This window comes from Benincasa hispida, chromosome 10 (genome assembly GCF_027475165.1).
Source record: "Benincasa hispida cultivar pf3 chromosome 10, pf3_genome.v1.1, whole genome shotgun sequence".
Classification (NCBI taxonomy): domain Eukaryota; kingdom Viridiplantae; phylum Streptophyta; class Magnoliopsida; order Cucurbitales; family Cucurbitaceae; genus Benincasa; species Benincasa hispida.
Window position 1 is genome coordinate 62845886 of NC_143487.1, and position 21777 is coordinate 62867662.

The following is a 21777-nucleotide window of genomic DNA, read 5'->3' on the forward strand; positions in this document are numbered from 1 at the left end:
TCTTCTTAGGTAATGCATCACACGCATCATTTTCCCAAAATATACCATCAAGGCTAACTCCGTATGGTTATGTGTCCAAGGAATGATAAGTTGGTCACCAAATATGTTTTCTCCCTTATGTGTCCAAACTATTATTATCGGTTAATCCCTCACCTCCCTTGGGGGGTATGCATCCAAATGTTACTTTCTCTTGTGCAATCATGTCTCCAAGGTGACCTTTACATGCATCCAATATTCAAGGAAATGACTAGGGATGATGAGTTGAACTTGTTTATTAATTACTCATGCTCTCCATAAGGGTTGAGCCTTACTCTTTCTCCTACTAACACTTAGCCAATTTTTCAATCTCCAATATTCTATGCATCCGAGAAATGAGGCTTAGGTTGACTCCTTATATGTTTCATAACTCTTCTAGGCAAGATGTGTTGTACAATTGATCATGCTCCAATGCATGCTTCATAGGTCAATTCTAACTCTTAATCAAATTCTTATCTTTAATCCAAGCATAAACTTTTAGGCTCTTTAGTATATTATTCCTATCCAAGTCAAGTTTACTTGCAGAGGTGGGAGGGCTTTACACAAGTAGATTATAAAGAAAACTAACTTTAATTTTTAAAAAATTAAAAAAGTAAAAAAAAATATAGGGTAATTATTTAAATGACAAAACTACTAAAAATATTTTCAAATATAGCAAAATCGTGATAAACAGTATAGACATTGATAGATATCTATCATGTCTATCACTATCTATCACTGATAAGATATTCGTAGAAAATGACATTTTACTATATTTGTAAATAATTTGACTCATTTTGATATATTTGAAAACAACCTAAAAATATATCAAACTAAACTCTGAACAAAATCACTTGATAAGTGTCAAAATGAGCATAGTTTAATTGACATATAATTGTATTTTTGACCTTGAGGTTTGATGTTAGATGCCCCATCCTCAATATTGCCGGAAAAAAAAATGATAAGGTTTATCTCCTACATTGCATCTACACACGAAAGGGGCGAAAAGAAAGTTGCCATTAACATTTTGATGATAGAAAATTTATTAGAGAAGGAAGTGACCATAGGTATATAAGTGAAGGTGACCATGTCCATTGACAATAGATTTTTTGGGTGGTTTCGAAAACAAATTCTTGAAGGTTTATGTTCAAAATAGAGGTTTTTTTTGTTGTACTTTATCAAATCAAACTATGACTTTTGAGAAGGTAATTATTTGCTTGATTTATGTTCTAATTGCATTTTTTTCCCAAAGTTCAACATATATGAAGTGTAAGATTCAATCATTTGTCTTCTTAGTAATCTTTGCTCATGTTGATGTGATATAATATGTGGTAAATGGTGAAATGTACATGTAAAAAGGCTTTAGTTTTCTGAGTTTGTTCATTGCTGAAATTTGTGGCACATGAATTAAAGCTGGTTCAATCTAAAAAATGAAAAAGAAAAGCTGATTAAGATGCTGATTGGAATTACACACAAGAATTAGACCATTTTGCATTGATAAACACAAATGTAAAGTCCTTATCAGTAATATAATCATTCCTTAAAGTTCTCTCTGGAGTCCATCATATTTTGTTTTCTTCTCAACTTTTTTTCTTTTGTTTTATTATTACTACTTTTTTCATTAGTTACAGTAATCTTTTCTCTAATAAAATTTTGTGCCACATTTAATATGACATCTTATGTCACCCATTTCTAATCTTAGTTAAATAAAATGTGGCTACTTTAGGACTGTAAAACGCATAACGGAGATCAAATTTTAATGTAAAGGTAGAATTTAAGTAGAAATGTCACGTGGGAAGCATTATAGATAAACGCAAAAAACTAAAATCATAATAGAAGATAGAATTTGGTAACTCAATATAGTGCAATATACCTATGTCTAGGGATAGTGTGCCCGTGAAAAGATACACACTAATATAAAGTCAAGTAATTACAACGATATACTTATTTGTAAATAAACGACAATTATATAGTGACACTTGAATAGTCCAACTTAGAGAACGATCACTTAGGCTCCCCCTAAGTGAGAGATCCCTTCACCTTCAACGTGTTTAGACTCCCTCTAAGTATAAGAATTTTAGTGAATGATTACTTAATGATCACTCACACTCCCTTAAGTATGAAACTTTCTCTACAAAGAACTCGTGTCTTTCCTTCTTCAAATGAAGATTGCTTCCCCCGAAAAAACTTAGGCTTCTCCTAAGTTTAAGAATCCATTTTTAAGATGTTGAAGAATAAACCAATACGATTTAGATGAAGTCTCAAGATCTACAACAATATAATTATCTCCAATGAAAGACTGGCACTTGAAGAGAAAACATGCAAGATAATGAATCCTCAAAATGGCCAACACTAAAATTGAACAAAACCACAATATTTATATGGATAGCTTTAAGAAGATATTTAAGGAAAGCATAAATCAACTCGGTAAGAAAAAAGAAAACAATAGACCACGAAATCTGTGAAATCTTCTGTAGAATTTTCTATCTGTTACAATACAATGTTCTTGACAATGTCCTGACATGTTACAGAAACATGTTGTTCTAGTTTCACAAATAATAAATAAGCTAATCATATTGTAATCACGACCACCCTAACAAATTTCATAAAATACTTTAACTTTTGAATAAATGATCAAATTAGTACTCTTATTTTTGAAAGATTGGTAGCGACAAGAGTTAATAGATGAGGTTGTATGTACTTGTTTGTTTGTTTGTTTATTTATTTTATGTGTTGGATATTTCATAAATTATCTTATCTTCGTGTCAACTAACATAAAGTTTGTATTATCAATTTTAAGATTAGAGGTTGGATTCTCCGTTCTTATCTATTGTAAAATAAAAATCTCACTTAAGAAATTAGAAGTTAAGGACCCAAAATTTATTTTTCATCACTTTTATTAATGGTATATCTTTATTAATTATCATTTTATTTTCTTGATATTTATAGGATGGAGGTGTTGAGGTTGAAGTCAATAGCAGGAGCTGCAAAGCTAGCAGGAATATTATTGTGCATTGGTGGAGTGGGAATGTTGGCATTTTACAAAGGCCCTCAATTGAACTTATTTAACAATCATCATCTCTTTAATATCCATAACCCTAATCACCATTCTTCTTCTCTTGCATTGCCCAAATCTTGGTTGAAGGGTTGCTTTTTGATGCTGGCTTCCAATACCTTATGGAGCATTTGGGTTGTTCTTCAGGTATCAATCTTCGGATCCTTTTATGATTTTGTTTACATCTAGAAATTAAATTTAGTGATAGATCTATTAGTGATAGATCCAAAAGTTAAAAAAAAAAAATCATATTTACAAATTATTTATTTATCTAAGCTCTATGAAAACCAAAATTTATTTAAACCTTTCAATATTAGATACAATTTTGATATATTAATCGGGAGATCAATCTAGACTAATAAATAATAGAAAATAAACTCAGGCAAACCATTCTATGAAAATGAACAAAGTTACTATGTTTCACATAAGAAAAGAAAGGAAGAATTAGGTCATAGTAAAAGAAAATAAAAGCAAAGGTAAAGTAAAAGGCATATTAAAACATAAAGCAAAGAAACACCATAATAAACCAATGCAAGTTTAAGAAAAAGATCGAACTTGTGCATCCATCACAAGTAGGAAGTACACTTGCCTAACTTAAAAGAAAAACCAAAAAGAGAGATGAAAGGAAATTGTTGAAAATAAATATTTACCCTAGGAGCTTTTTTTGTAATTTACCGTATCAAAAAGTAATAAAAAATCAGTTCCTATATGATTTTTTTTTCTATTCTAAGGTTTTCCACGAGCTTTCTCTTCTTCTCTTTTTTTCATTAGAAATAAAAAACTAAATGAAATAATGAACCAAAATAGTGTTGGAAGTTGAGATAAATGCAGAAACTAGAAAAGGACAAAGTGAAATAGACTAGCCTAAATCTGGCCAGAAAAAACTCAACATACTTCTTACTCATTCAAACCAAACTCAACCTTTTGTCAAGGAGAGTTGAGTTTTAACGCCCTAAATCTGTCCATAAAGATGATTGAACAAAAATGCAGCGAAAAGCTTCGACCATAATGCAAAAAAATAATAATAAAAGAAGGAGAAAATCAAAGCTTGGGCGTGAATCTCTTGAAAAAGTGTGTTGAATCATTGTAGTTTTTATCCTTTATTATAGTTTAGAAGCTTATAAACTTAAAACTGAGACTTATAAACTTAAAACTGAGACTTATAAACTAACTTTGATGATTAATTCTAATAACCAACTTAACCAATCATATACGTAAAAAGATTTGGTCAATAAAAGTATTTTTGAATATAAATTTGAAATTACTAATTGATAATGTTTAATAGTCTTAATTTATAGTAATTTATCATTAACATAAACACATTTGGAGTGTACTATAGGAAACTATACAAACTTGTGTATAAAAATGTTGAGAAAATGTAATCAAACACATGAGTGTTTTTATTTTAAACAACTTTTATAAGTTTTTAAATGAAAACGATTTTTTGAAAAACATTTTTTTTTTGGCAAATCCGAACATGTTTTAATTAAATTTTTTTTATGATAAAGAAAAACCGGATGACATGTTAAAAGAACATTAGCATTCTTTTCTAGTTAGGCAATCAAAACTTATCCTAATTCAAAGATGAAATTTGTAATAGATATGGAAAAAAAAATAGCATGATTGTTCAATTCAAACACAAATAAACCCTACATAATAGAATTATCAAATATAAAATTTAAAATCAAAACATATAGAAAAATGCAAGAAAAAGGACTGCAGTTTTTATTTTAATAAACCTAACTCAAATATTTTTTATAAGAAAAAAAAAACCAAATCGTAAATGAAACCTCTAAACTCTTTCCTCAATCTCACGTATTTTGTGCATATTCAACAATATTAATACATCATCAAAATGGCAAAATGGACGGAGAATAATAACATATCTTAAAATCTAACCCATATATATTTTTTAAAAATTGGTTAAGCAAATCTTTTTATCTGTGTTTACAATATATGATATTTAACCGACCACTATTTGTATAATACAGAAAAAGTAGAAAAAATAGACAGCCTAAACCCTTACTTTACAACTCCATGTTAAACAAATAAACACCAATCCTTACTTCGGAACTCAATGTTAAACAATTTAACATCCTAAATTCAGACTTCTTGAACCCACATTAATATGCTTTGCACTTGAACACCTACTTAAATTTTACAGACTATTATAACTCAAATTATTTTAACTGTAAACTATTATGACCAACTATGTGCCGCAAAAGAACCTCTAAATCTTGTACCTTGACTCTAGAAATTGTAAACCTATTGTCAATTTTCTTCTTTTTGATATCTTAAAAAAGTAGATAATTAATCTAAGAATCACTTCATCAGACATAATGTTACAAACAAGAAAGTTAACATAGTAAAAGATAGAGAAGAAATAACACACAAAATTGTTAACCCAATTTGGTATAACATCATCTACATCTGGGGTGCTCAGAGCCCAATTGAAAAGGAATTTCACTAATATTCAAAGGTTTACAAAGAAACAATTTATCTGATAGATGAACTATCTTGTGTTACAATAAACCAAAGACAAGTGCACTATTTAGGCTCCCCTAAACTTGATATTTCTTGTCTCAAGATCTTATCACAATTCAAGTTCCCTCTGAAATCAAAGCTTCTTACTTGTTGATCTTGTTTATTTAGGCTCCCCCTAAATTCAATACTTATTCTCAAGAATCAACCACATATTGTCACTATAAAGGAAAAAAACTACACAAAGGTTCTTTTCTTCTTTTTTTTTTTTGGCAAGTGCGGCGTACATCCTCAAAACCTAAAACGACATCTTTAAAGCATTCATAGAAACAATCCCAAAAAGGCAAGAATAAAACCAAGATCCACCAATATGTGACACTAGACCAATAAGGGAAAAACACCAAAAGCCAAAAAAGGCAACAAAGAGAAATTGCCAAAGACACCAACATCCTAAATAGAATGTCACAAACAAAAGAACCAAAAACCAATAAAGGAAAATTTATAAGGCAACCAACTGCAGTAACAAATTCTCCTTTTTGACATAAACATGTTCTTTTATTCGTAAGCAACAAAGCAACCTTGATCATAAACAAATAACCAAAACCAAACCAAGTCGGAAACAACAAACATAATACAACAACTACCAACAAAACCACTGACAACCCAAAAACACCAAACAACCAACATGCACTCCCCCTTGATTGCCACTAAAAGGAATTAAGTTGAAGGAGAGACATGCCCCTGAGAACTAGAAGAAACTTCATTCGCGGGCAAAGACAAACTAAAAAAATGCACAAGATGTGCATAGTGGCGTGACGATCAGTAAAAGATCGAATGATACCATTCAAGGTTCTTGATTTAGAAGAGAGCACTTATAAAATACAATTCCCTAACTCAGTTGGAATCAGAAGACCTCTCTGAGGGACACAGAGATCAATAGGCAAAGGCATTTCATCAACATGGGAAGTCAAATGTTGTGAATAATGTCAGGCACATAAGAACTTTGAAAAAGCTTGTAGTTTAAATTGATAGATTTTGCAGCAGGATCAAAAGCATTACTCGGAGTCAGAGTCGTGGGGCACTGAGACAGCATAATGCCACAAAGAAGACAAGAAAAATAGATAAGGAGCCTGATGGTAAAGGAATCAACATGGCGCAACAACTTATTATAAACAAAGTCTCAAAAATTAAACTGTGAGCTAGTGAAAATTTGATACAACAATCTTGCAAGAGTAGGAGATGGACCAGACCCATGGGTAGAAGGATAAGAATTTGCAATGCCAATCTTGTGTAGAATGGCATACTTCACACTTAAGGTGGCAATTGACAATTGACTAAACTCGGGTCAAGAAGAGAAAATTCCTCCCGTCGATTCAGACAAAACTTCAGTAGACAGGTGAGGGTCAATAAGACTGGATAATCTTCACGTTCCATAAAGTCATTGATAATGGCAGGAGAAATAGTAAAGCAAACACTACGAACATGCACCTTTTTGTACTCAATACTTATTGGATCATCGAATGAAGCAGGGAGATTAACAATGAATTCACGAATAAGACGAGGATAGAAAGGGCCAAGTTGAGTAATAGTTTTCATTAAACCAGCTTGGTTAATGAACTCCATTATGGCCAAACATGACTGAATTTTATCAGAACATTGAAGGCACATCTGAGTAAAAAATATGATGATCACTTTGAAGTGTGAGGCTGTTTGGAACTAGTCCTAGTAAGGACCAGGATTCTAAGAAGCAATGACTGCTTTTTTTTCTTTTACGCTTGCCTAATTCAACAAGCATAACATTGTTGTCAGAGAAGTTAGAAGATTGAGCATTATTAGAGACAATAAGATCCAAAATAAAGTCATCAACAGGGGCAGACACATTATTACCACACCCACTAGCATCTTGGATAGTATGAACATCTCAACAACAGAGTAACCAATGTCAGCTGAAACAACACTGACATTTTGAGCAATATCATGCTCAACCATACTATGAACACATGCATCCAACAAAACATTCAAACTAGAATTAAGAACAATGGAAGCATGGATACCAGGATGATAAGATGAAATTATGACTTGGAGATGCATGCACAAAGACAATGGAAAAATTATGCGCAATAAATTCACGAAGAAAGACATTCTCATCAAGAGTGTTAACAATATTAGCAGTCTCATGTGGATTTAAGAAACTAGCATACGACACAAAAGCAAGAGGACCAATTTCAACCGATGCATCCGGATCGAGCACATGCACAAAGTTTTTCATATGAACATAAATAAAAGGAATATTACACCCATAGTCGCTTATTCCATGCACATATTTAAGTATTCTTTTAACATTAGTCATATAACTGGTCTAGGATTGAATTGGTATTGTGCATAAACAGCCACGACATAAGCTATATCAGACTGACTTACTGTAAGATATAGTACGCTCCCAATCATACTCCTATATAGACTCTTATCAACACATTCAACTTTAGAATCTTGTGTGAGTTTGACATGATTAGCAGCTAGGGTACGTCTAGATTGAGCTTTGTCTAGCACAATTTTTCTCACCATATTTTTAGAATACTTCTCTTGGGATAGAAAAATACATTCTTTCATTTGCTTAATTTAAAAACCAAGGAAGTACGTAAGCTCAACCACCATGCTCATCTTAAATTCTGCTTTCATTTGATCAACATAGTTAATTACCATAATTTATGGCATTCTTCCAAAGATAATGTCATCCACATAAATCTGAGCAATAATAAATTTCTCAGCAACCTTTTTTATAAATAGAATCTTATCTTTTCCTCCTCGAGTATAACCACTCTTAGTAAAAAAATTTGCTAATTGATCATACTAAGCTTCTGGAGATTGTTTATGACCATAGAGAGCCTTTGAAGTTTGTACACATGTTAAGGACATGCTGGATCCATAAAGCCTTTGGGTTATTTTACAAAAACTTCTTCATTTAGATATCCATTCAAGAATTCGCTTTTAGTGTCCATTTGGAACAATTTGAATTTTAGAAGGCATGAAATTTCTAGAAGATGAATAGCTTTCAGACGAGCCACAGGAAAAAACTTTTCATCAAAATCCACTCATTCAATTTGAGCATAACCTTGGGCGACTAGTCTGACTTTACTTCTATTCCCAACTCCATATTCATCATATTTTTTCTTAAAAACCCACTTTGTGCCAATTACATTGCATTTTCAGGTCGTGAAACTAAGGTCCACACTTGGTTTCATGCAAACTGTCCAAGTTCTTCTTGCATAACATTGATCCAAAACTCATCTTTTAAGGCTTAATTCACATTTTTAAGTTCCACTAGAGATGTAAAGTACACACTTCCAATAATCTTCGCATAATCAATTTTGTCCTTCTTTCGAGTAGTAATTCCTGAGTTCAACAATGTTTGGATGATACTGTTAGAAGGATAATTCTTTTGTATTCTGGTGGATGAAGTTGGTCTACATAACTCGTTTTCATCCTTATCTGACTCACTATCTTCTATATCTCAAGGTATCAGGATGTCATTACTGATGTCAAAGGCATCTACAGTAGCTATTTGATCCTTTACGTGATCTAATGACCCTGAAGGTTTGTATTCAACATCTTTGCCAACTTAGAAATCATTTAATCCTCGTCATCTTCATCTTCCTCCATAGTAGGGGTTAGATCATTTACAACAAAATTTATTGATTTCATCACACTTTGTTCAGTTTATTGAGAACTCTGTTAGCATTACTGTTTGTTGGCCAAAAAAGATACCCTCATCAAATTTAGAGTCCAACTTTCTTATTACATCACGATAAGACAAGATATAGCAGGTACTCCTAAACACATGAAAATACTTGACATTTGGTTTTCTTCCTTTCCAAAGTTGTTGATAGTTAGTGATGACTGTACCAGGCAATGAGAAACTCTATTGTGAATATGACATGCTATATTCAAGGCTTCTGCCCAAGAGTGAAAAGGAACCCTATTGGCATGCAACATGACACGAGCCATTTTTTGGAATGTGAAGTTTTTTCTTTCAACAACTCCATTCTACTGAGAAGTGATAAAAGCTGAAAATTCATGCAGAATACTTCAAATGCACAAAAATCAGCACATTGGGAATTTTCAATTTCTTTCCCATGATCATTTCTAATTTGAATGATATTTTTTTCTTGTTCGCGTTGAAGTTAAAGACATAATGTCTGACATACTTTGAATGCGTCTGATTTTTCTCTAATAAATCTAACCCACATGAATCGAGAGAAGTCATCCACGTAAACAAAAGAATAACGCTTTCCACCCAAACTCTCTACATGTATGGGACCTATTAAATCCATGTTCAATAACTTCAATACTCTACTAGTACTACATTGAGCAACTTTCTTACATGAGGGCTCTATCTTGTTTTCTAGCTTGACATTCTCCACAAAAAGAGTCGACTTTTGAATGATGGTTTACTCAATAATGACTTTCTTAATTCATTGAAGACTTATGTGACCAAGACGTTTATGCCAAATTTAAACTTCACTGACTTTAAATGAATGACAAACATCTGTAGAGGCATTAGGAATCCAGTGGTAACAATTGTTTGTTGATCGAGTACTTGACATAACAACCACACTATGATCATCTTTCACTGAGCATTTGTCTTTAGAAAAGTTTACTTGATACCCCTAATCGCATAGTTGACTGATGCTGATTAAGTTTGCCGTTAAGGCTTCTACTAACATAACATCACATAGAATAGGACCTCCAGGCTCCAACAGATCTCCTTTTCCGAAGAATTGCCCCTTAGCTCTTTCTCCAAAAGTTACATGACCAGAACAACATGCCTTTAGATTTTGGATATAAAAAATTTTTCACCTGTTATGTGACATGAGCATCCACTGCCAAAATACCAACCTTCCTTAATTGATGTGCGCAGAGAGGTAATGGCGACATTGCACTTGATGTTCTCTTGAGACCTTTCTCTTTTGATACACCATTCAAGTTTACACATTGGAACACTTTTATTTGCATGATTTATAGGTCTCATTCCGATGAAGCGTTAGGGACAACATAACTCTACATATCTCTACAATGGTATGATATTGTGCACTTTGGATATAAACCCTCATGGTTCTTCTTTTGTTTCACCCCATATGGCCTCATACCATTGGAGATAGTTGTCATCCCTTATAAACCCATGATTATACCCTTATTTATTTGATTTAGGACTTTGATCGCATTCCCATCCAACAATCCCCCCTCGAATAAAGGACCACCAAGCATTCCTTCAAATAGTCATCTGATCTTCATGCTAACTCAACCACGAAGTAGTCATCTATTCGAATTACACTTGAGCACACTGCCCCTTTAAAAGCTCGACCACGAGTGGATACTCTAAACATGACTACATCTTGTTCTAAAACTAAGGATTTTTACTGCCAGGGCAAGACTTTGATACAAATTTGTTAGAAATAAAGAAACTCCATATATCTCCATAATGGTATGATATTGTCCACTTTGGGTATAAACTCTCATGACTTTTCATTTGTTCAAGCTCCCCCTTAAATTGATGCTTCTTGCTTGTCAAATCTTGTTTGTTCAAGCTCCCTCTAAACTCAATACTCCTTCTCAAGAATCATACACATAGCCGACTATAACAACCATGATGCTATCATGTCACCGTATAAGAGAAAAACTACACAGAGCTTTTCTTTTTTTTTTTCTTTTTTTTTTTTGGCTATTGTGGCATACATCCCTACAACCTAAAATGGCGTCCTTAAAGCCTTCAGAGAAACAATCCCGAAAAGGCAAGAATAAACCAAGATTCACCAATTTGTGACACCGGACTGATAAGGAAAAAATACAAAAGCCAAAAAAGACAATAAAGAGAAACTGCCAAAGACACCTGTTGCGAAATCCAATTAAAGAACACAAAAAGGAACGTAGAGTAGGGAAAAATCGACACATAGATATACGTGGTTTACTAACAGTATGTTAGCTACGTCCACGCGCAGAGGGAGAACAAGATTATTTCGAGAGAGTGTTTTCAGAATCACATCAAGAACGGCTTCTCTAGGTTAGAGAGTTTATATATCGCACTGCTCTAAACTCTAGGGTCAAAAACGTAAATAATTGCAAATGTCACAAAGAAAGGAACCAATAACCAATAAAGGAAAAATTACAAGCCAACCAACTACGGTAACATTTTACATGCTATTTATCATACATATATAATTTGTATAGTGTTTTTTGAGATTCAGAAATGTTTAGTGACTTGATGAATTTGTATATTATTTGAAAAAACAGGCACTTGTATTGGAAAGCTATCCTTCGAAGCTTCTGTTAACAAATCTTCTATGTTTATTAAGTTCATTTCAAACCTTTGCTATTGCTATTGCAATGAAGAGAGACCCTCAGCAATGGAAACTTGGTTGGAATCTTAGGCTTCTCTCAGTCGTATACTGTGTAATTTTCTCTATTCATTTTTTCTTTTTATTTCTTTTTTTTGTTTAATTATCAATTATCATATCTTGAAAACCCTTAATATCTAAGTTAGAATTTAACTTTTTGGTTAGAATTATGTTTTGGGTTCTTAAAAAAAATTATACTATTAGCTTGACATACTAGTTTATTTTAGAAAGTTTATAAATATCAATATTTTGTTTGTGAATAATATTTTAACTTTCATTTATTTTATTGAAATATATTAATTTGAGACAAATACATTTTTAGTTCTTAAGTTTTGGGTCTAGTAATTTCTATTTGGTTTTTCCCTGTTTCAAATGTTTTACTTTTAGCCTTTAAGTTTTTAGTTTTGTCAAAAAGCCAATTGGAAAAAATTTTAATCGATTTTTGCATTTGGTAAAACATATTTAAATTAAATTTGTTACACTTTTTAAAATATAGTTAATTTACAGTTACTTTAAAAACCGTATCCTACTAACTTTTAGATTCTCCCAAAATCAAGTAGAATTTTTAATTAATATTTCGTTTTCAATTATATACTTTAAAAAGAAGATTTATTTTATATATTATCTATTTCTCACCTAATCAAGTATATTTTCCATTTCTCATGAGTTAAATGCATCATCTTTTCTTAGAAAAACTATATCATATTTATTTTTTTTAAAATAAAGCTATTTTTCTTAATATTTAAAAATTAATTTATAACAACCAAAATTTATCATACTAAAAAATTATTTAAAATTTTAAATTACAAAAAAAAAATGATTATAAGTCTATTTTAGTTATTATATCTAAAATAAGATTTTAAAAAAAAAAAAAATTGTATTTATTTACCAAACACTCTACCTTACTTTTTCAAGTTTAAGCTGAAATTTTGCCAAACATTATTTTACTTCTTTTCACAGTTGATTTTTTTAAGAGCACAACTGTCATCGATTATTTTAAAAGCTACAACAATCCCAAACAGAGCCTGAGTTTCGGTTTCAATTTGGTCTCTATGTTTTAGAGTGTTACAATCTGACCTTTGATATTTGAGAAATTTGGTCCCCTAGATTTCAAGATTTACAATTTTAACCTCAATTTTTTTGCTAGATATTTGCTCTTCCTCTTTAGTGCTAATGTCTCTTAATTAATTTAAAAATTAAAATAATTATAACTAATTATGGTTTATAATTAGAATTAAATTCAATACATTATTTCATAATTATTTCAAATTAATTAATAATTATTAACGTCAATGATTTATTGAAAATGAATATCTAATGAGAAATCATGGTTAAAAGTTTAAATCTTAAAACTTAGAGCCCAAATTAAACCAAAGGATGAAATTGTATGATTTTGGAACCTAGTGATTGAATTAAAACTAAAGATAAAAAAAATATTTTTTTTTCAATATATTTTTACCAAAAAATTGGTATTTTTAATTAAAAAATTTCTCATAGTTGTCAAATTAGTCCACTATTTTTAAAACTTAATTTTTCTTCTTAAAAAAAGGAAGAAAGTAATAGGAAATAAAATAATGGCATAGTTGTCTAACAACTCCATGTAATATTTCTAAAGTAAATATCATAGATATTAAGAATTATTATAGGCAATAACAATTCAGAACATAAGGGACATAATTACTAACTTTAGAATTATGATTAACAATAATGAATTTCGAGGTGGTGACTGAACTCCTATCACTTTTAGACGATAATTATTGTCTTAACTACTGAAGTATGTCCGGATTGACGAATAATAAAAATAATTTTGGTGTAGGGAACGATGACTGCAGTTACATTTTGCCTTCAAGCTTGGGTTATTGAGAAGAAAGGACCAGTTTATCTAGCCATGTCTACACCTTTGGCTCTTATCATTACAACCTTCTTTTCTGCTATTTTTCTTGGAGAGAGTATCACTCTAGGAAGGTAATTACTTAGATGTGCTTTTTAAAAGTTATTTTTCAAAAGCTATTCTTCAAATTATATTCTTCTTTTTTCTTTTTTCCCCTAAAAAAAGCTTTTTTGGGTGTTGTGTTTTGCAGTACTTTAGGGGGAATGTTACTGGTGGGAGGGCTTTATTTTGTGCTATGGGGAAAGAGCAAAGAGCAAAAAGTAAGTGAAGAGTTGAAAGAAGGTAGCAAAGAGTGCAACATTGAAGTGAAGGATATCACTAAATTAGGCAATGAGTTAAATCCAACATCTTCAGTTGAAAATGTCTGAATTTTTTAGGTTATTAATTTTAATTATTACTATGCTTATGTTATATTTTAATTTATTGTCTAGAGGAAAAAATTCCAATGCAAACATATATGATATGACATATTCAAATATTTTCTTTTCTAACACTAGAAAGTAATGAGCAAAACAAAAATAGACACATTAATTGAATTATTTATTCTATAACTATAAGCCTTTTAAAATTTTAAATGTACCTAAAATCAATTTGAGAAAAAAAAAAACAAGATTTATTGTCATAAAAATACTCAAAATTAATTTAAAAACTTGGACGGTATGAAATCATTTATTAAGATAGTAAACAAATACAAGTTTTTTTTATACATCCATCTCACTCATAAGTGAAAGAATGCTCAATTTCAATGTGACTTGTGCGGGAATAGTTGCAACTCATTGGTATTTTATATCTATTGGACTCAACAAACATATACGCTTGAAGAATCATGTCCCATTTTGAAGAGTTGTATCTAGTCGACATCAATTGTACCTATTAGACTTAGACAACTTAGCAAACACTTATATTCAAAGAGTTGTACCATGTCTCGAAAGGGTAAAATACGAATTTATTACAAAAATAGGGGGAAAAGAGGGGGGAAATGATTAAATGCAAAGATTTTATTTTATATTCAACTAAATTTCAATTTCAATCATATTAGAACATAATTGATTGATTCAACTAACAGGGTTCTATGTTCTCTCTATGAGAAATTCTAGAAAGACGACGGCGACATCGGTTCTTCGATAAGGGGGTTGTCCTAGACTGGCCCTTTCATGGGTTCTTCTTTGGGTGGCTTTAATGGCCATGAATGCAGAGAGTTTAGTGAAGATGATTGAGAAGATTCGGTTGATGGATCATGAAAAGTCAGTGGTAGTTTTGAAGATGATTGATTGGATATATCGTATAGACAAATGGAGTTGGCCGTGGTTTTTCTATGAAGGCCTTCTTTTCTTGGAGGAGCCTATGATCGTGCGCCCAAAGGTTGTCGAATTTCTCCGGTGGATCAAACAAATTTTCGTTGGAAATATGGGTCAAATCCATAAGTTATAATACTTATGATCTCGAGATAACGGGGGAAGGGGGAAAATGAATTGCATAAAACTAAATGATAGCGAAAGAGAGTTGTGAAAATAATAATGAAAAATGCCTAGCTCGGGTTTAATTTGAAGTTTTCCCGATTAGCTTAATTGATCATTAAACTCTAAATTATACCTCTTTCCCTAGCCTAGCCAAGTTGATTAGAAACGCCAATCAACCGTCCTAATTATCTAATTAGACACTATTAACACCAAAAGGTGCTTAGTTTGCTCAGCTTAATTCGGGATTGTTGTGCTATATAATGTATTTAATTGGCTATTTTATAGGTATCGAGCATCCAAAGGCTAGAATGGGGAGTAAACGAAGCTAAAACAGATCAATTCAGAGCCCTGATGAAGAAACTAAGTCAAATAGAAGAAGAATAATGCAAAAAGGACAAAAATGGGTGAAAGGAAGCATGGCTCCATGGTGTTACCCGATGCCACTCTCAGCAAAGAGGTCATGTTAGGCTGGCACTACAGTGTTGTCCTGTGGCGTTGCAATGTTGTTGCCTTCCAGACACGCGCACGAGGGGATGCTTGAGCACCCCAATGCCCCTATTGAAGTAATAAAATTACATAGTGGAAACACGCGTGTACCCGCATAATTCATTTTGGAAAAATGTAAAAAGTTCAAATAGATACAAGATAAACATATATGACTAAAGCATGCTTTAGGGAGAGGAACAAGAGGAACTTACTTTTGAAGAATTTCTTCTTGGTGTTCCTTTCTCCATGTCACGAATTTCTGCCTCGAATTCAAGTATTACAAGAACACGAGCTATTTTCTAAAATTCACGAACAGTGGCCTTCTCTAGACAATACCGCAGTGTCTTTCTTGATATTTTCCAACAAAGAATTAGATTGTGGGATATAAGTGTGTTCTATAAATTCTGTCTCACTTACAGAATAATGAAAGATAGTATATCGTTAGAGTGAGATAGTTGCAGGGGGAGTTGTAATTCCCCTCCACTAAATGTAGGAGTTATTTTGACTCTATTTAATATACATAATAAATCTAATTTAATATATAATTAAATTAATAATATTAATTAATTAAAAATTAACTAATTAATAATTAAATATCATATATTTAAATTTCATTTGAATATTATAGTATTTATATGAATAATATTCATATAATTAATATTTGAATCTTATTGAAATACATTACTCTCATATATTATATAGTATTAATTATAAATCATATTTATAATGAACTATATATTATAATGTATCAATATATACATTATATTAATTTGAATCTTATTTAAATATTTATCTCTCTTATATATACTATTGATTATAATCATATTCATAATTAATTATATATTATAATGATTTGTATACATTATGTTTTAATAATTTCATTTGAATACTATAATATTTATATTTAATTATATTCATATAATTAATATTTGAATCTTATTGAAATCTATTACTCTCATATATTATATTAATATTAAATTATAAATCATATTTATAATGAAGTATATATTATAATGTATCAATATACATTATATTAATTTGAATCTTATTCGAATATTTCTCTCTCTTATATAGAGTATTAATTATAATCATATTCATAATTAACTGTATATTATAATGATTAGTATACATTATATTTATTTGATTTATCAATATACAATATATTAATTTAAATCTTATTCAAATATTTGCCTCTCATATATATAATATTAATTATAAATCATATTTATAATTAACTATATACTATAATGTATCAATATACATTGAACTTTATATTAATCACATTATACAAATTATACCTTTATTTCCCTTAAATGATTTGAAGAATTCAAATTATTTCAAAACTATTTTTTCTTTGTTTTATCCTTAGTGAGCTAGCAAGGGAACCTAATGAACCTACAAATTAGTTAAAGGAGTTAACAACGGGCATGTGGAAGCAATGTGGATCTTAAGCACTTTAACAACATTAATTTTGAGATTAAAGCATACATATTCATATCTAAAAACTAGTATTTGAGATATAACCTTTGCAGAACTCAATATACAGCAACTCTTTTGCACGAATTTGATCACGAACTCTTCGTGGACCATTGTTAAAGTCTTTCCCGTTATTCTCCTGCCTTAGAACGGATTGCAAGATCCTATTTGTGGCGAAATTGAAGGGTATTTTGAGTGAGATGAGAGTTTTGGTTCAACAACAAATTCTTCTTCAATTATCCAAATTGCTAAACTAATTTCCAACCAATTTTTCATCTATTATAGAAGAAAACCATGCAAAAGTAATTGCATCTACAAACCACACCAAATTAATCATGCAATTAGAGGAATTAAGAGGTGTTTTAAGGAAATAGAAAAATAGGAAAGCCCACTTACTTTAATTTCATTGTTTTTTTTTTTAATTTCACAATATTAAAATAAAATGAAATCTTATTTTATTTAAAATTAATTCAAATAATTAATTTTAAATAAGTAATTAAACAATTTAATATCTAGAGGACATAAATGCCCAACTTGACCCCAGAGTGGGGCTACTTACTGAGTATTTTATACTAATTATTTCTCATGTTGTTATTTCAGGCAAGGGTAGAGATGCACAGGCGATGGACAAGTGGAATTCGTGATCGAGCCACTGAGACTAGTTTTTACTCTTCTGCATCATGAAATTTAGAGTTCTTTTCATGTTTCTCTTAACTTTTAGTTTTGATGTTTAAAACTTACTTTTAAGAATCATTTTTCAGACTTATTTTCTATCTTTTATGATTTCTGGGTACCCTACTATTGTTTTAATATTTGAATTTAATGAAAGTCTTTTGAACTTACCATATTTATTAGAATTTATTTCGCCATAACAGAGTGTCGTTTTGAGTTCCATGCATGCATGTATTTAGTAACGGTCTAACTTAAGTCCTAGGGGGTCGGGTCATTAATGTTGGTATCAGAGCGGAACCTCTTCCAGTAAGATGTGGTTCGGGGACGAACCAAGCGGAAACTGGTAGGCATGTAATGACCCAAATTCAGGAGGGGTACATGAATGAACTGGTATCACATTCGAATGAGAGGGATCCTGAGGACATGAAAGTATGATTAAGAAAGGCTTAAAAGAATGGAAAGTTACTACCTATACCAACAAGGTGCACCTTCCTTTTCGGTGGCTCAATCATAAGAACTCCAAAGTTAAGCATGCTTAGCTTGGAGCAATCCTATGTCGGGTGACCTCCTAGGAGTTTTCCTAGGATGCATGTAAGTGAGGACAAGGACTCGTGTTGGTTTGTGGGGGACAATTTTCACTTCTAAAAAAGCATTCAAGGCAAGGGAGGATGACATAGCCAGGTCGCAGGTAACGTAGGGTAATACCGGTGCCATCAGGATTTCGAATCTTGGTCTGAATCCTGGGCTTGGGTGTCGAGGTGAATATATATACAATGTTGAATATGAGAGAAAAAAAGAAATACAATAAACTACAGCATCATATACTCCTTAATTTTCCCATTTGCCCTAGATTTATATAAATCGTAGTCGTAGACTCGCTAGGTGACCCCCAAACACTTTAGTCGTGAAGGCCTTAGTATACAACTTTGCTTTATACTTCTCTAAACTATAGCACCTTCGTTTAGAATGAACACTGATCTCGAAGTTCATTTCCTTGAAACTATATCAGTCTGAAAAGCCATACACAAGCATATGGTCCTTCATTTTACAAAGATACTTGAGTATTTTTAATGGCAATCCAATGATCATATCCTGGATTAGGCTGAAACCTGCTAACAATCACTATTGCATAGCATATGTCAGGTCGTGTACATAACATGACATACATCAGACTACCAACTGTTGATGCATAGGGAATACGTTTCATATCTTAACCTTCTTGAGGTGTCGTAGGATATTCTTCTTTTGATAGATGAATTCCATGCCTGAAAGGCAACAAACCCCTCTTTAAATTTTGCATCTTATATCGAGACAACATCTTGTCTATATAAAATGGTTCAGACAAGACTAACATTTTGTTCTTGCAATTCCAAACAATTTGGATTCCAAGAACTAAGTGAGCTTCTCCCAAATCTTTCATTTGAAATTGTGTTGATAGCCACTGCTTAATGTTAGTCAGGTATCCTACATCATTCCCATTAGTAGGATGCCATCAACATATAACACTAGGAAAGCTACAATTTTGTTGACAATCTTCTTGTAGACTCTGCTGGGGTTGATGCCCTAAATCTCGTAGGGTTCTATAGTTTGTAAACGTTATTGAACAAACTCATTATGTTTTTTAATAAAATATATGATATTTTATTCACTGTCTATAAAATATATGATATTTTAGTTGCATTGACCACAAACCAATAAACTAACATCCAAGGTTATCTTTCTAACTTAAACATGTATGTAGAGACATACAGGTGGGTCATGTTTAAGTGATAACCTAAATGATCTCTCATCTATATGAATCAAAGGATTGCTCTTATAGATAGTGTTGGGATTGGTGTCCTAATTCTCCCGGAGTCTTGTTGTTTTGTAAAGATATGCATTGTTCAATGAATAAATAAATGTTATTTAATTCTGGCATTTACTCATATCAATAAAAAAAGCTCCTTGGTTATCTTATGTGAACTTAAGCATATATATGTGATATACAAGTGGATCATTCCTTAAGTGATAACCTAAATTGATCTGTAGTATAAGGATTAAGGTGGGATACCTGATCCTGGTAACACTATGGATACGACCCACTTTGTAGAGGTTTGCAAGTATTGTAAACTACTATAGATGGTTGATCCTCACCATTCCTGTGGAGACGTGGACTAAGGGTGTCCTATACAAAGAGTTTGTATAAGACCTAGACCACGAGATGACTAGACTCTATATATAATGTCGTTGATACTAGAAACTTACATCTCACCTAAACGACCATAGATGACACGACCTCAATCCTGAGTGTTTTGGGAACTCTTGCCTTTAAAGACGATCCTTTGATTAGTATGGATGAGAGTGGCCAGATTGCCAACTCAACATGCCTACCTTTTTGGGGACTTGTTTGATCTGGGAGCTGGGAACTCAATTCATAATATGGAATTCACTCCTTTCCCGAAGTAGTGGTAAGTAGAGAGATTGCTCCCTTAAGGGCTGATTCCGGGGCTTGAACAGAGTGGCCACAGCTTCTCTTTGGAAGAGAAGACACAGTCATAGTACTATGACTTATGTTCATTAGAGGGATCAGTGGTACTTAAAGAGAGATGTAACTATAAGGGCATAACGGTTATTGACCCAGTTGTACTTACGAGCGATCTGTGAAGGGTTGTCGTACAACTGATTGGTTAAGATGGATACATAATATATCTGTGGTAAAGAGAGCTCAGCTATCGGTCTTTAGTGGAGTGCCTGGCAGTTAACGGATGGTGGATCCCATGACTAAAGAGTTTAGTCAGTTTTTCACGTACCGTTGAAGCTTCAAGCTACATGTCCATGAGGTCCCCTTGGTAGCTTGAATTCAGTTGAGAAGCAGTTCTTGGTGTTGATTTGAAATGTTCAAATTGACAAGAGGTATTTTGATTATATATGATATAATCGGTATAGTGTGTGAGATACATCTAGTGAATAATTGATGTAAATGAGATTTACATTAAGTACCATGGAATAGAAAAAGAACTATGGTTTATATGTTTCATGAGATGAAATATTAAAACTATAGGTTATAAATATAATATGATAAGTTGGTTATCATTTATATTTATAATAATATTAATTATTAGATAATTAATTATTTTTCTTTTAAATAACCAAAGTAGTGGGTGGTTATTGGATTATGGTAACCATGAGTTTAAAAGAAAATTGGTTTTCCTATTTGAAAAAAGAAGTTTTTACAAAAGATTGAAAAGGATTTTGAGTTTTCTCTCCACACAAAAGAAACTCACGAAGTTGTCAAGTAAATTCGAATTTACTAAACGACGGTTGGACGAGCTAAATGATGGTGCAGTGTTTACTAAATGATCGCATAGTTTTTCTAGACGATCGCTGGCCCAAGGTAAACGATCATGTAGTGTCTGATAGACTAAACAATCGCATAGCTTTTGCTAGACGATCACATAGCTTTATCTAAACGATTGGTCATCGACCTATACGATAGGTCTCTGCCATCTTCCACTTGCCCAGTCGTGTACGCGATCATTGTTTCCTCCTTCGTCTGCCTCATACCAAGTTCGAACAGAACCCACCCTCTGGATTCTCACACCAAGAATACCAAGGTAGCCTTGTTGGTGGTGTCAGACTCAACTCGACACCTGTGATTATCCTAGTGAAATGTAAGTCTCTACTAGCAATAGTGTTATATAGAGAGACTATTCATTTCTTAGTCCAGTCTTATACAAACTCTTTGTATTGAATACCTCCCCTAGCATGTCTCCATATGAACGATGAAGATCAGATCATTTGTAGCATTTTACTACAATTGTAACATCTACAAAGCAGGTCGTATTCGTAGTGTCATCAGGATAAGGTACC

The 21777-nt window shown here is 31.9% G+C and overlaps 1 protein-coding gene across 2 annotated transcripts; it reads left to right on the forward strand.

Moving 5' to 3' along the window:
• Positions 1-2680: 2680 nt before the first annotated feature.
• On the forward strand, positions 2681-14312 carry LOC150033544 (WAT1-related protein At5g64700-like). 2 transcript variants are annotated; one of them, XM_090305705.1, is made up of 5 exons: positions 2969-3045; positions 3161-3217; positions 11840-11998; positions 13760-13908; positions 14025-14312. In XM_090305705.1, the coding sequence occupies exons 2-5, from the start codon at positions 3173-3175 to the stop codon at positions 14200-14202; spliced, it is 531 nt and encodes a 176-aa protein (XP_090161831.1). In that variant the 5' UTR covers positions 2969-3045; positions 3161-3172; the 3' UTR covers positions 14203-14312. The 2 variants fall into 2 exon arrangements, with proteins under 2 accessions (XP_090161830.1, XP_090161831.1); XM_090305704.1 differs by having other exon boundaries at positions 2681-3217.
• The last annotated feature ends 7465 nt before the right edge of the window (positions 14313-21777 follow it).

Excerpts from the sequence above, each read along its gene's own strand:
- LOC150033544 (XM_090305704.1), top strand. The coding sequence starts at position 2,966 with ATGGAGGTGTTGAGGTTGAAGTCAATAGCAGGAGCTGCAAAGCTAGCA. Across the intron at positions 3,218-11,839 it reads GCATTTGGGTTGTTCTTCAG|GCACTTGTATTGGAAAGCTA; the intron begins GTATCAATCTTC and ends TTGAAAAAACAG. Across the intron at positions 13,909-14,024 it reads GAGAGTATCACTCTAGGAAG|TACTTTAGGGGGAATGTTAC; the intron begins GTAATTACTTAG and ends TGTGTTTTGCAG.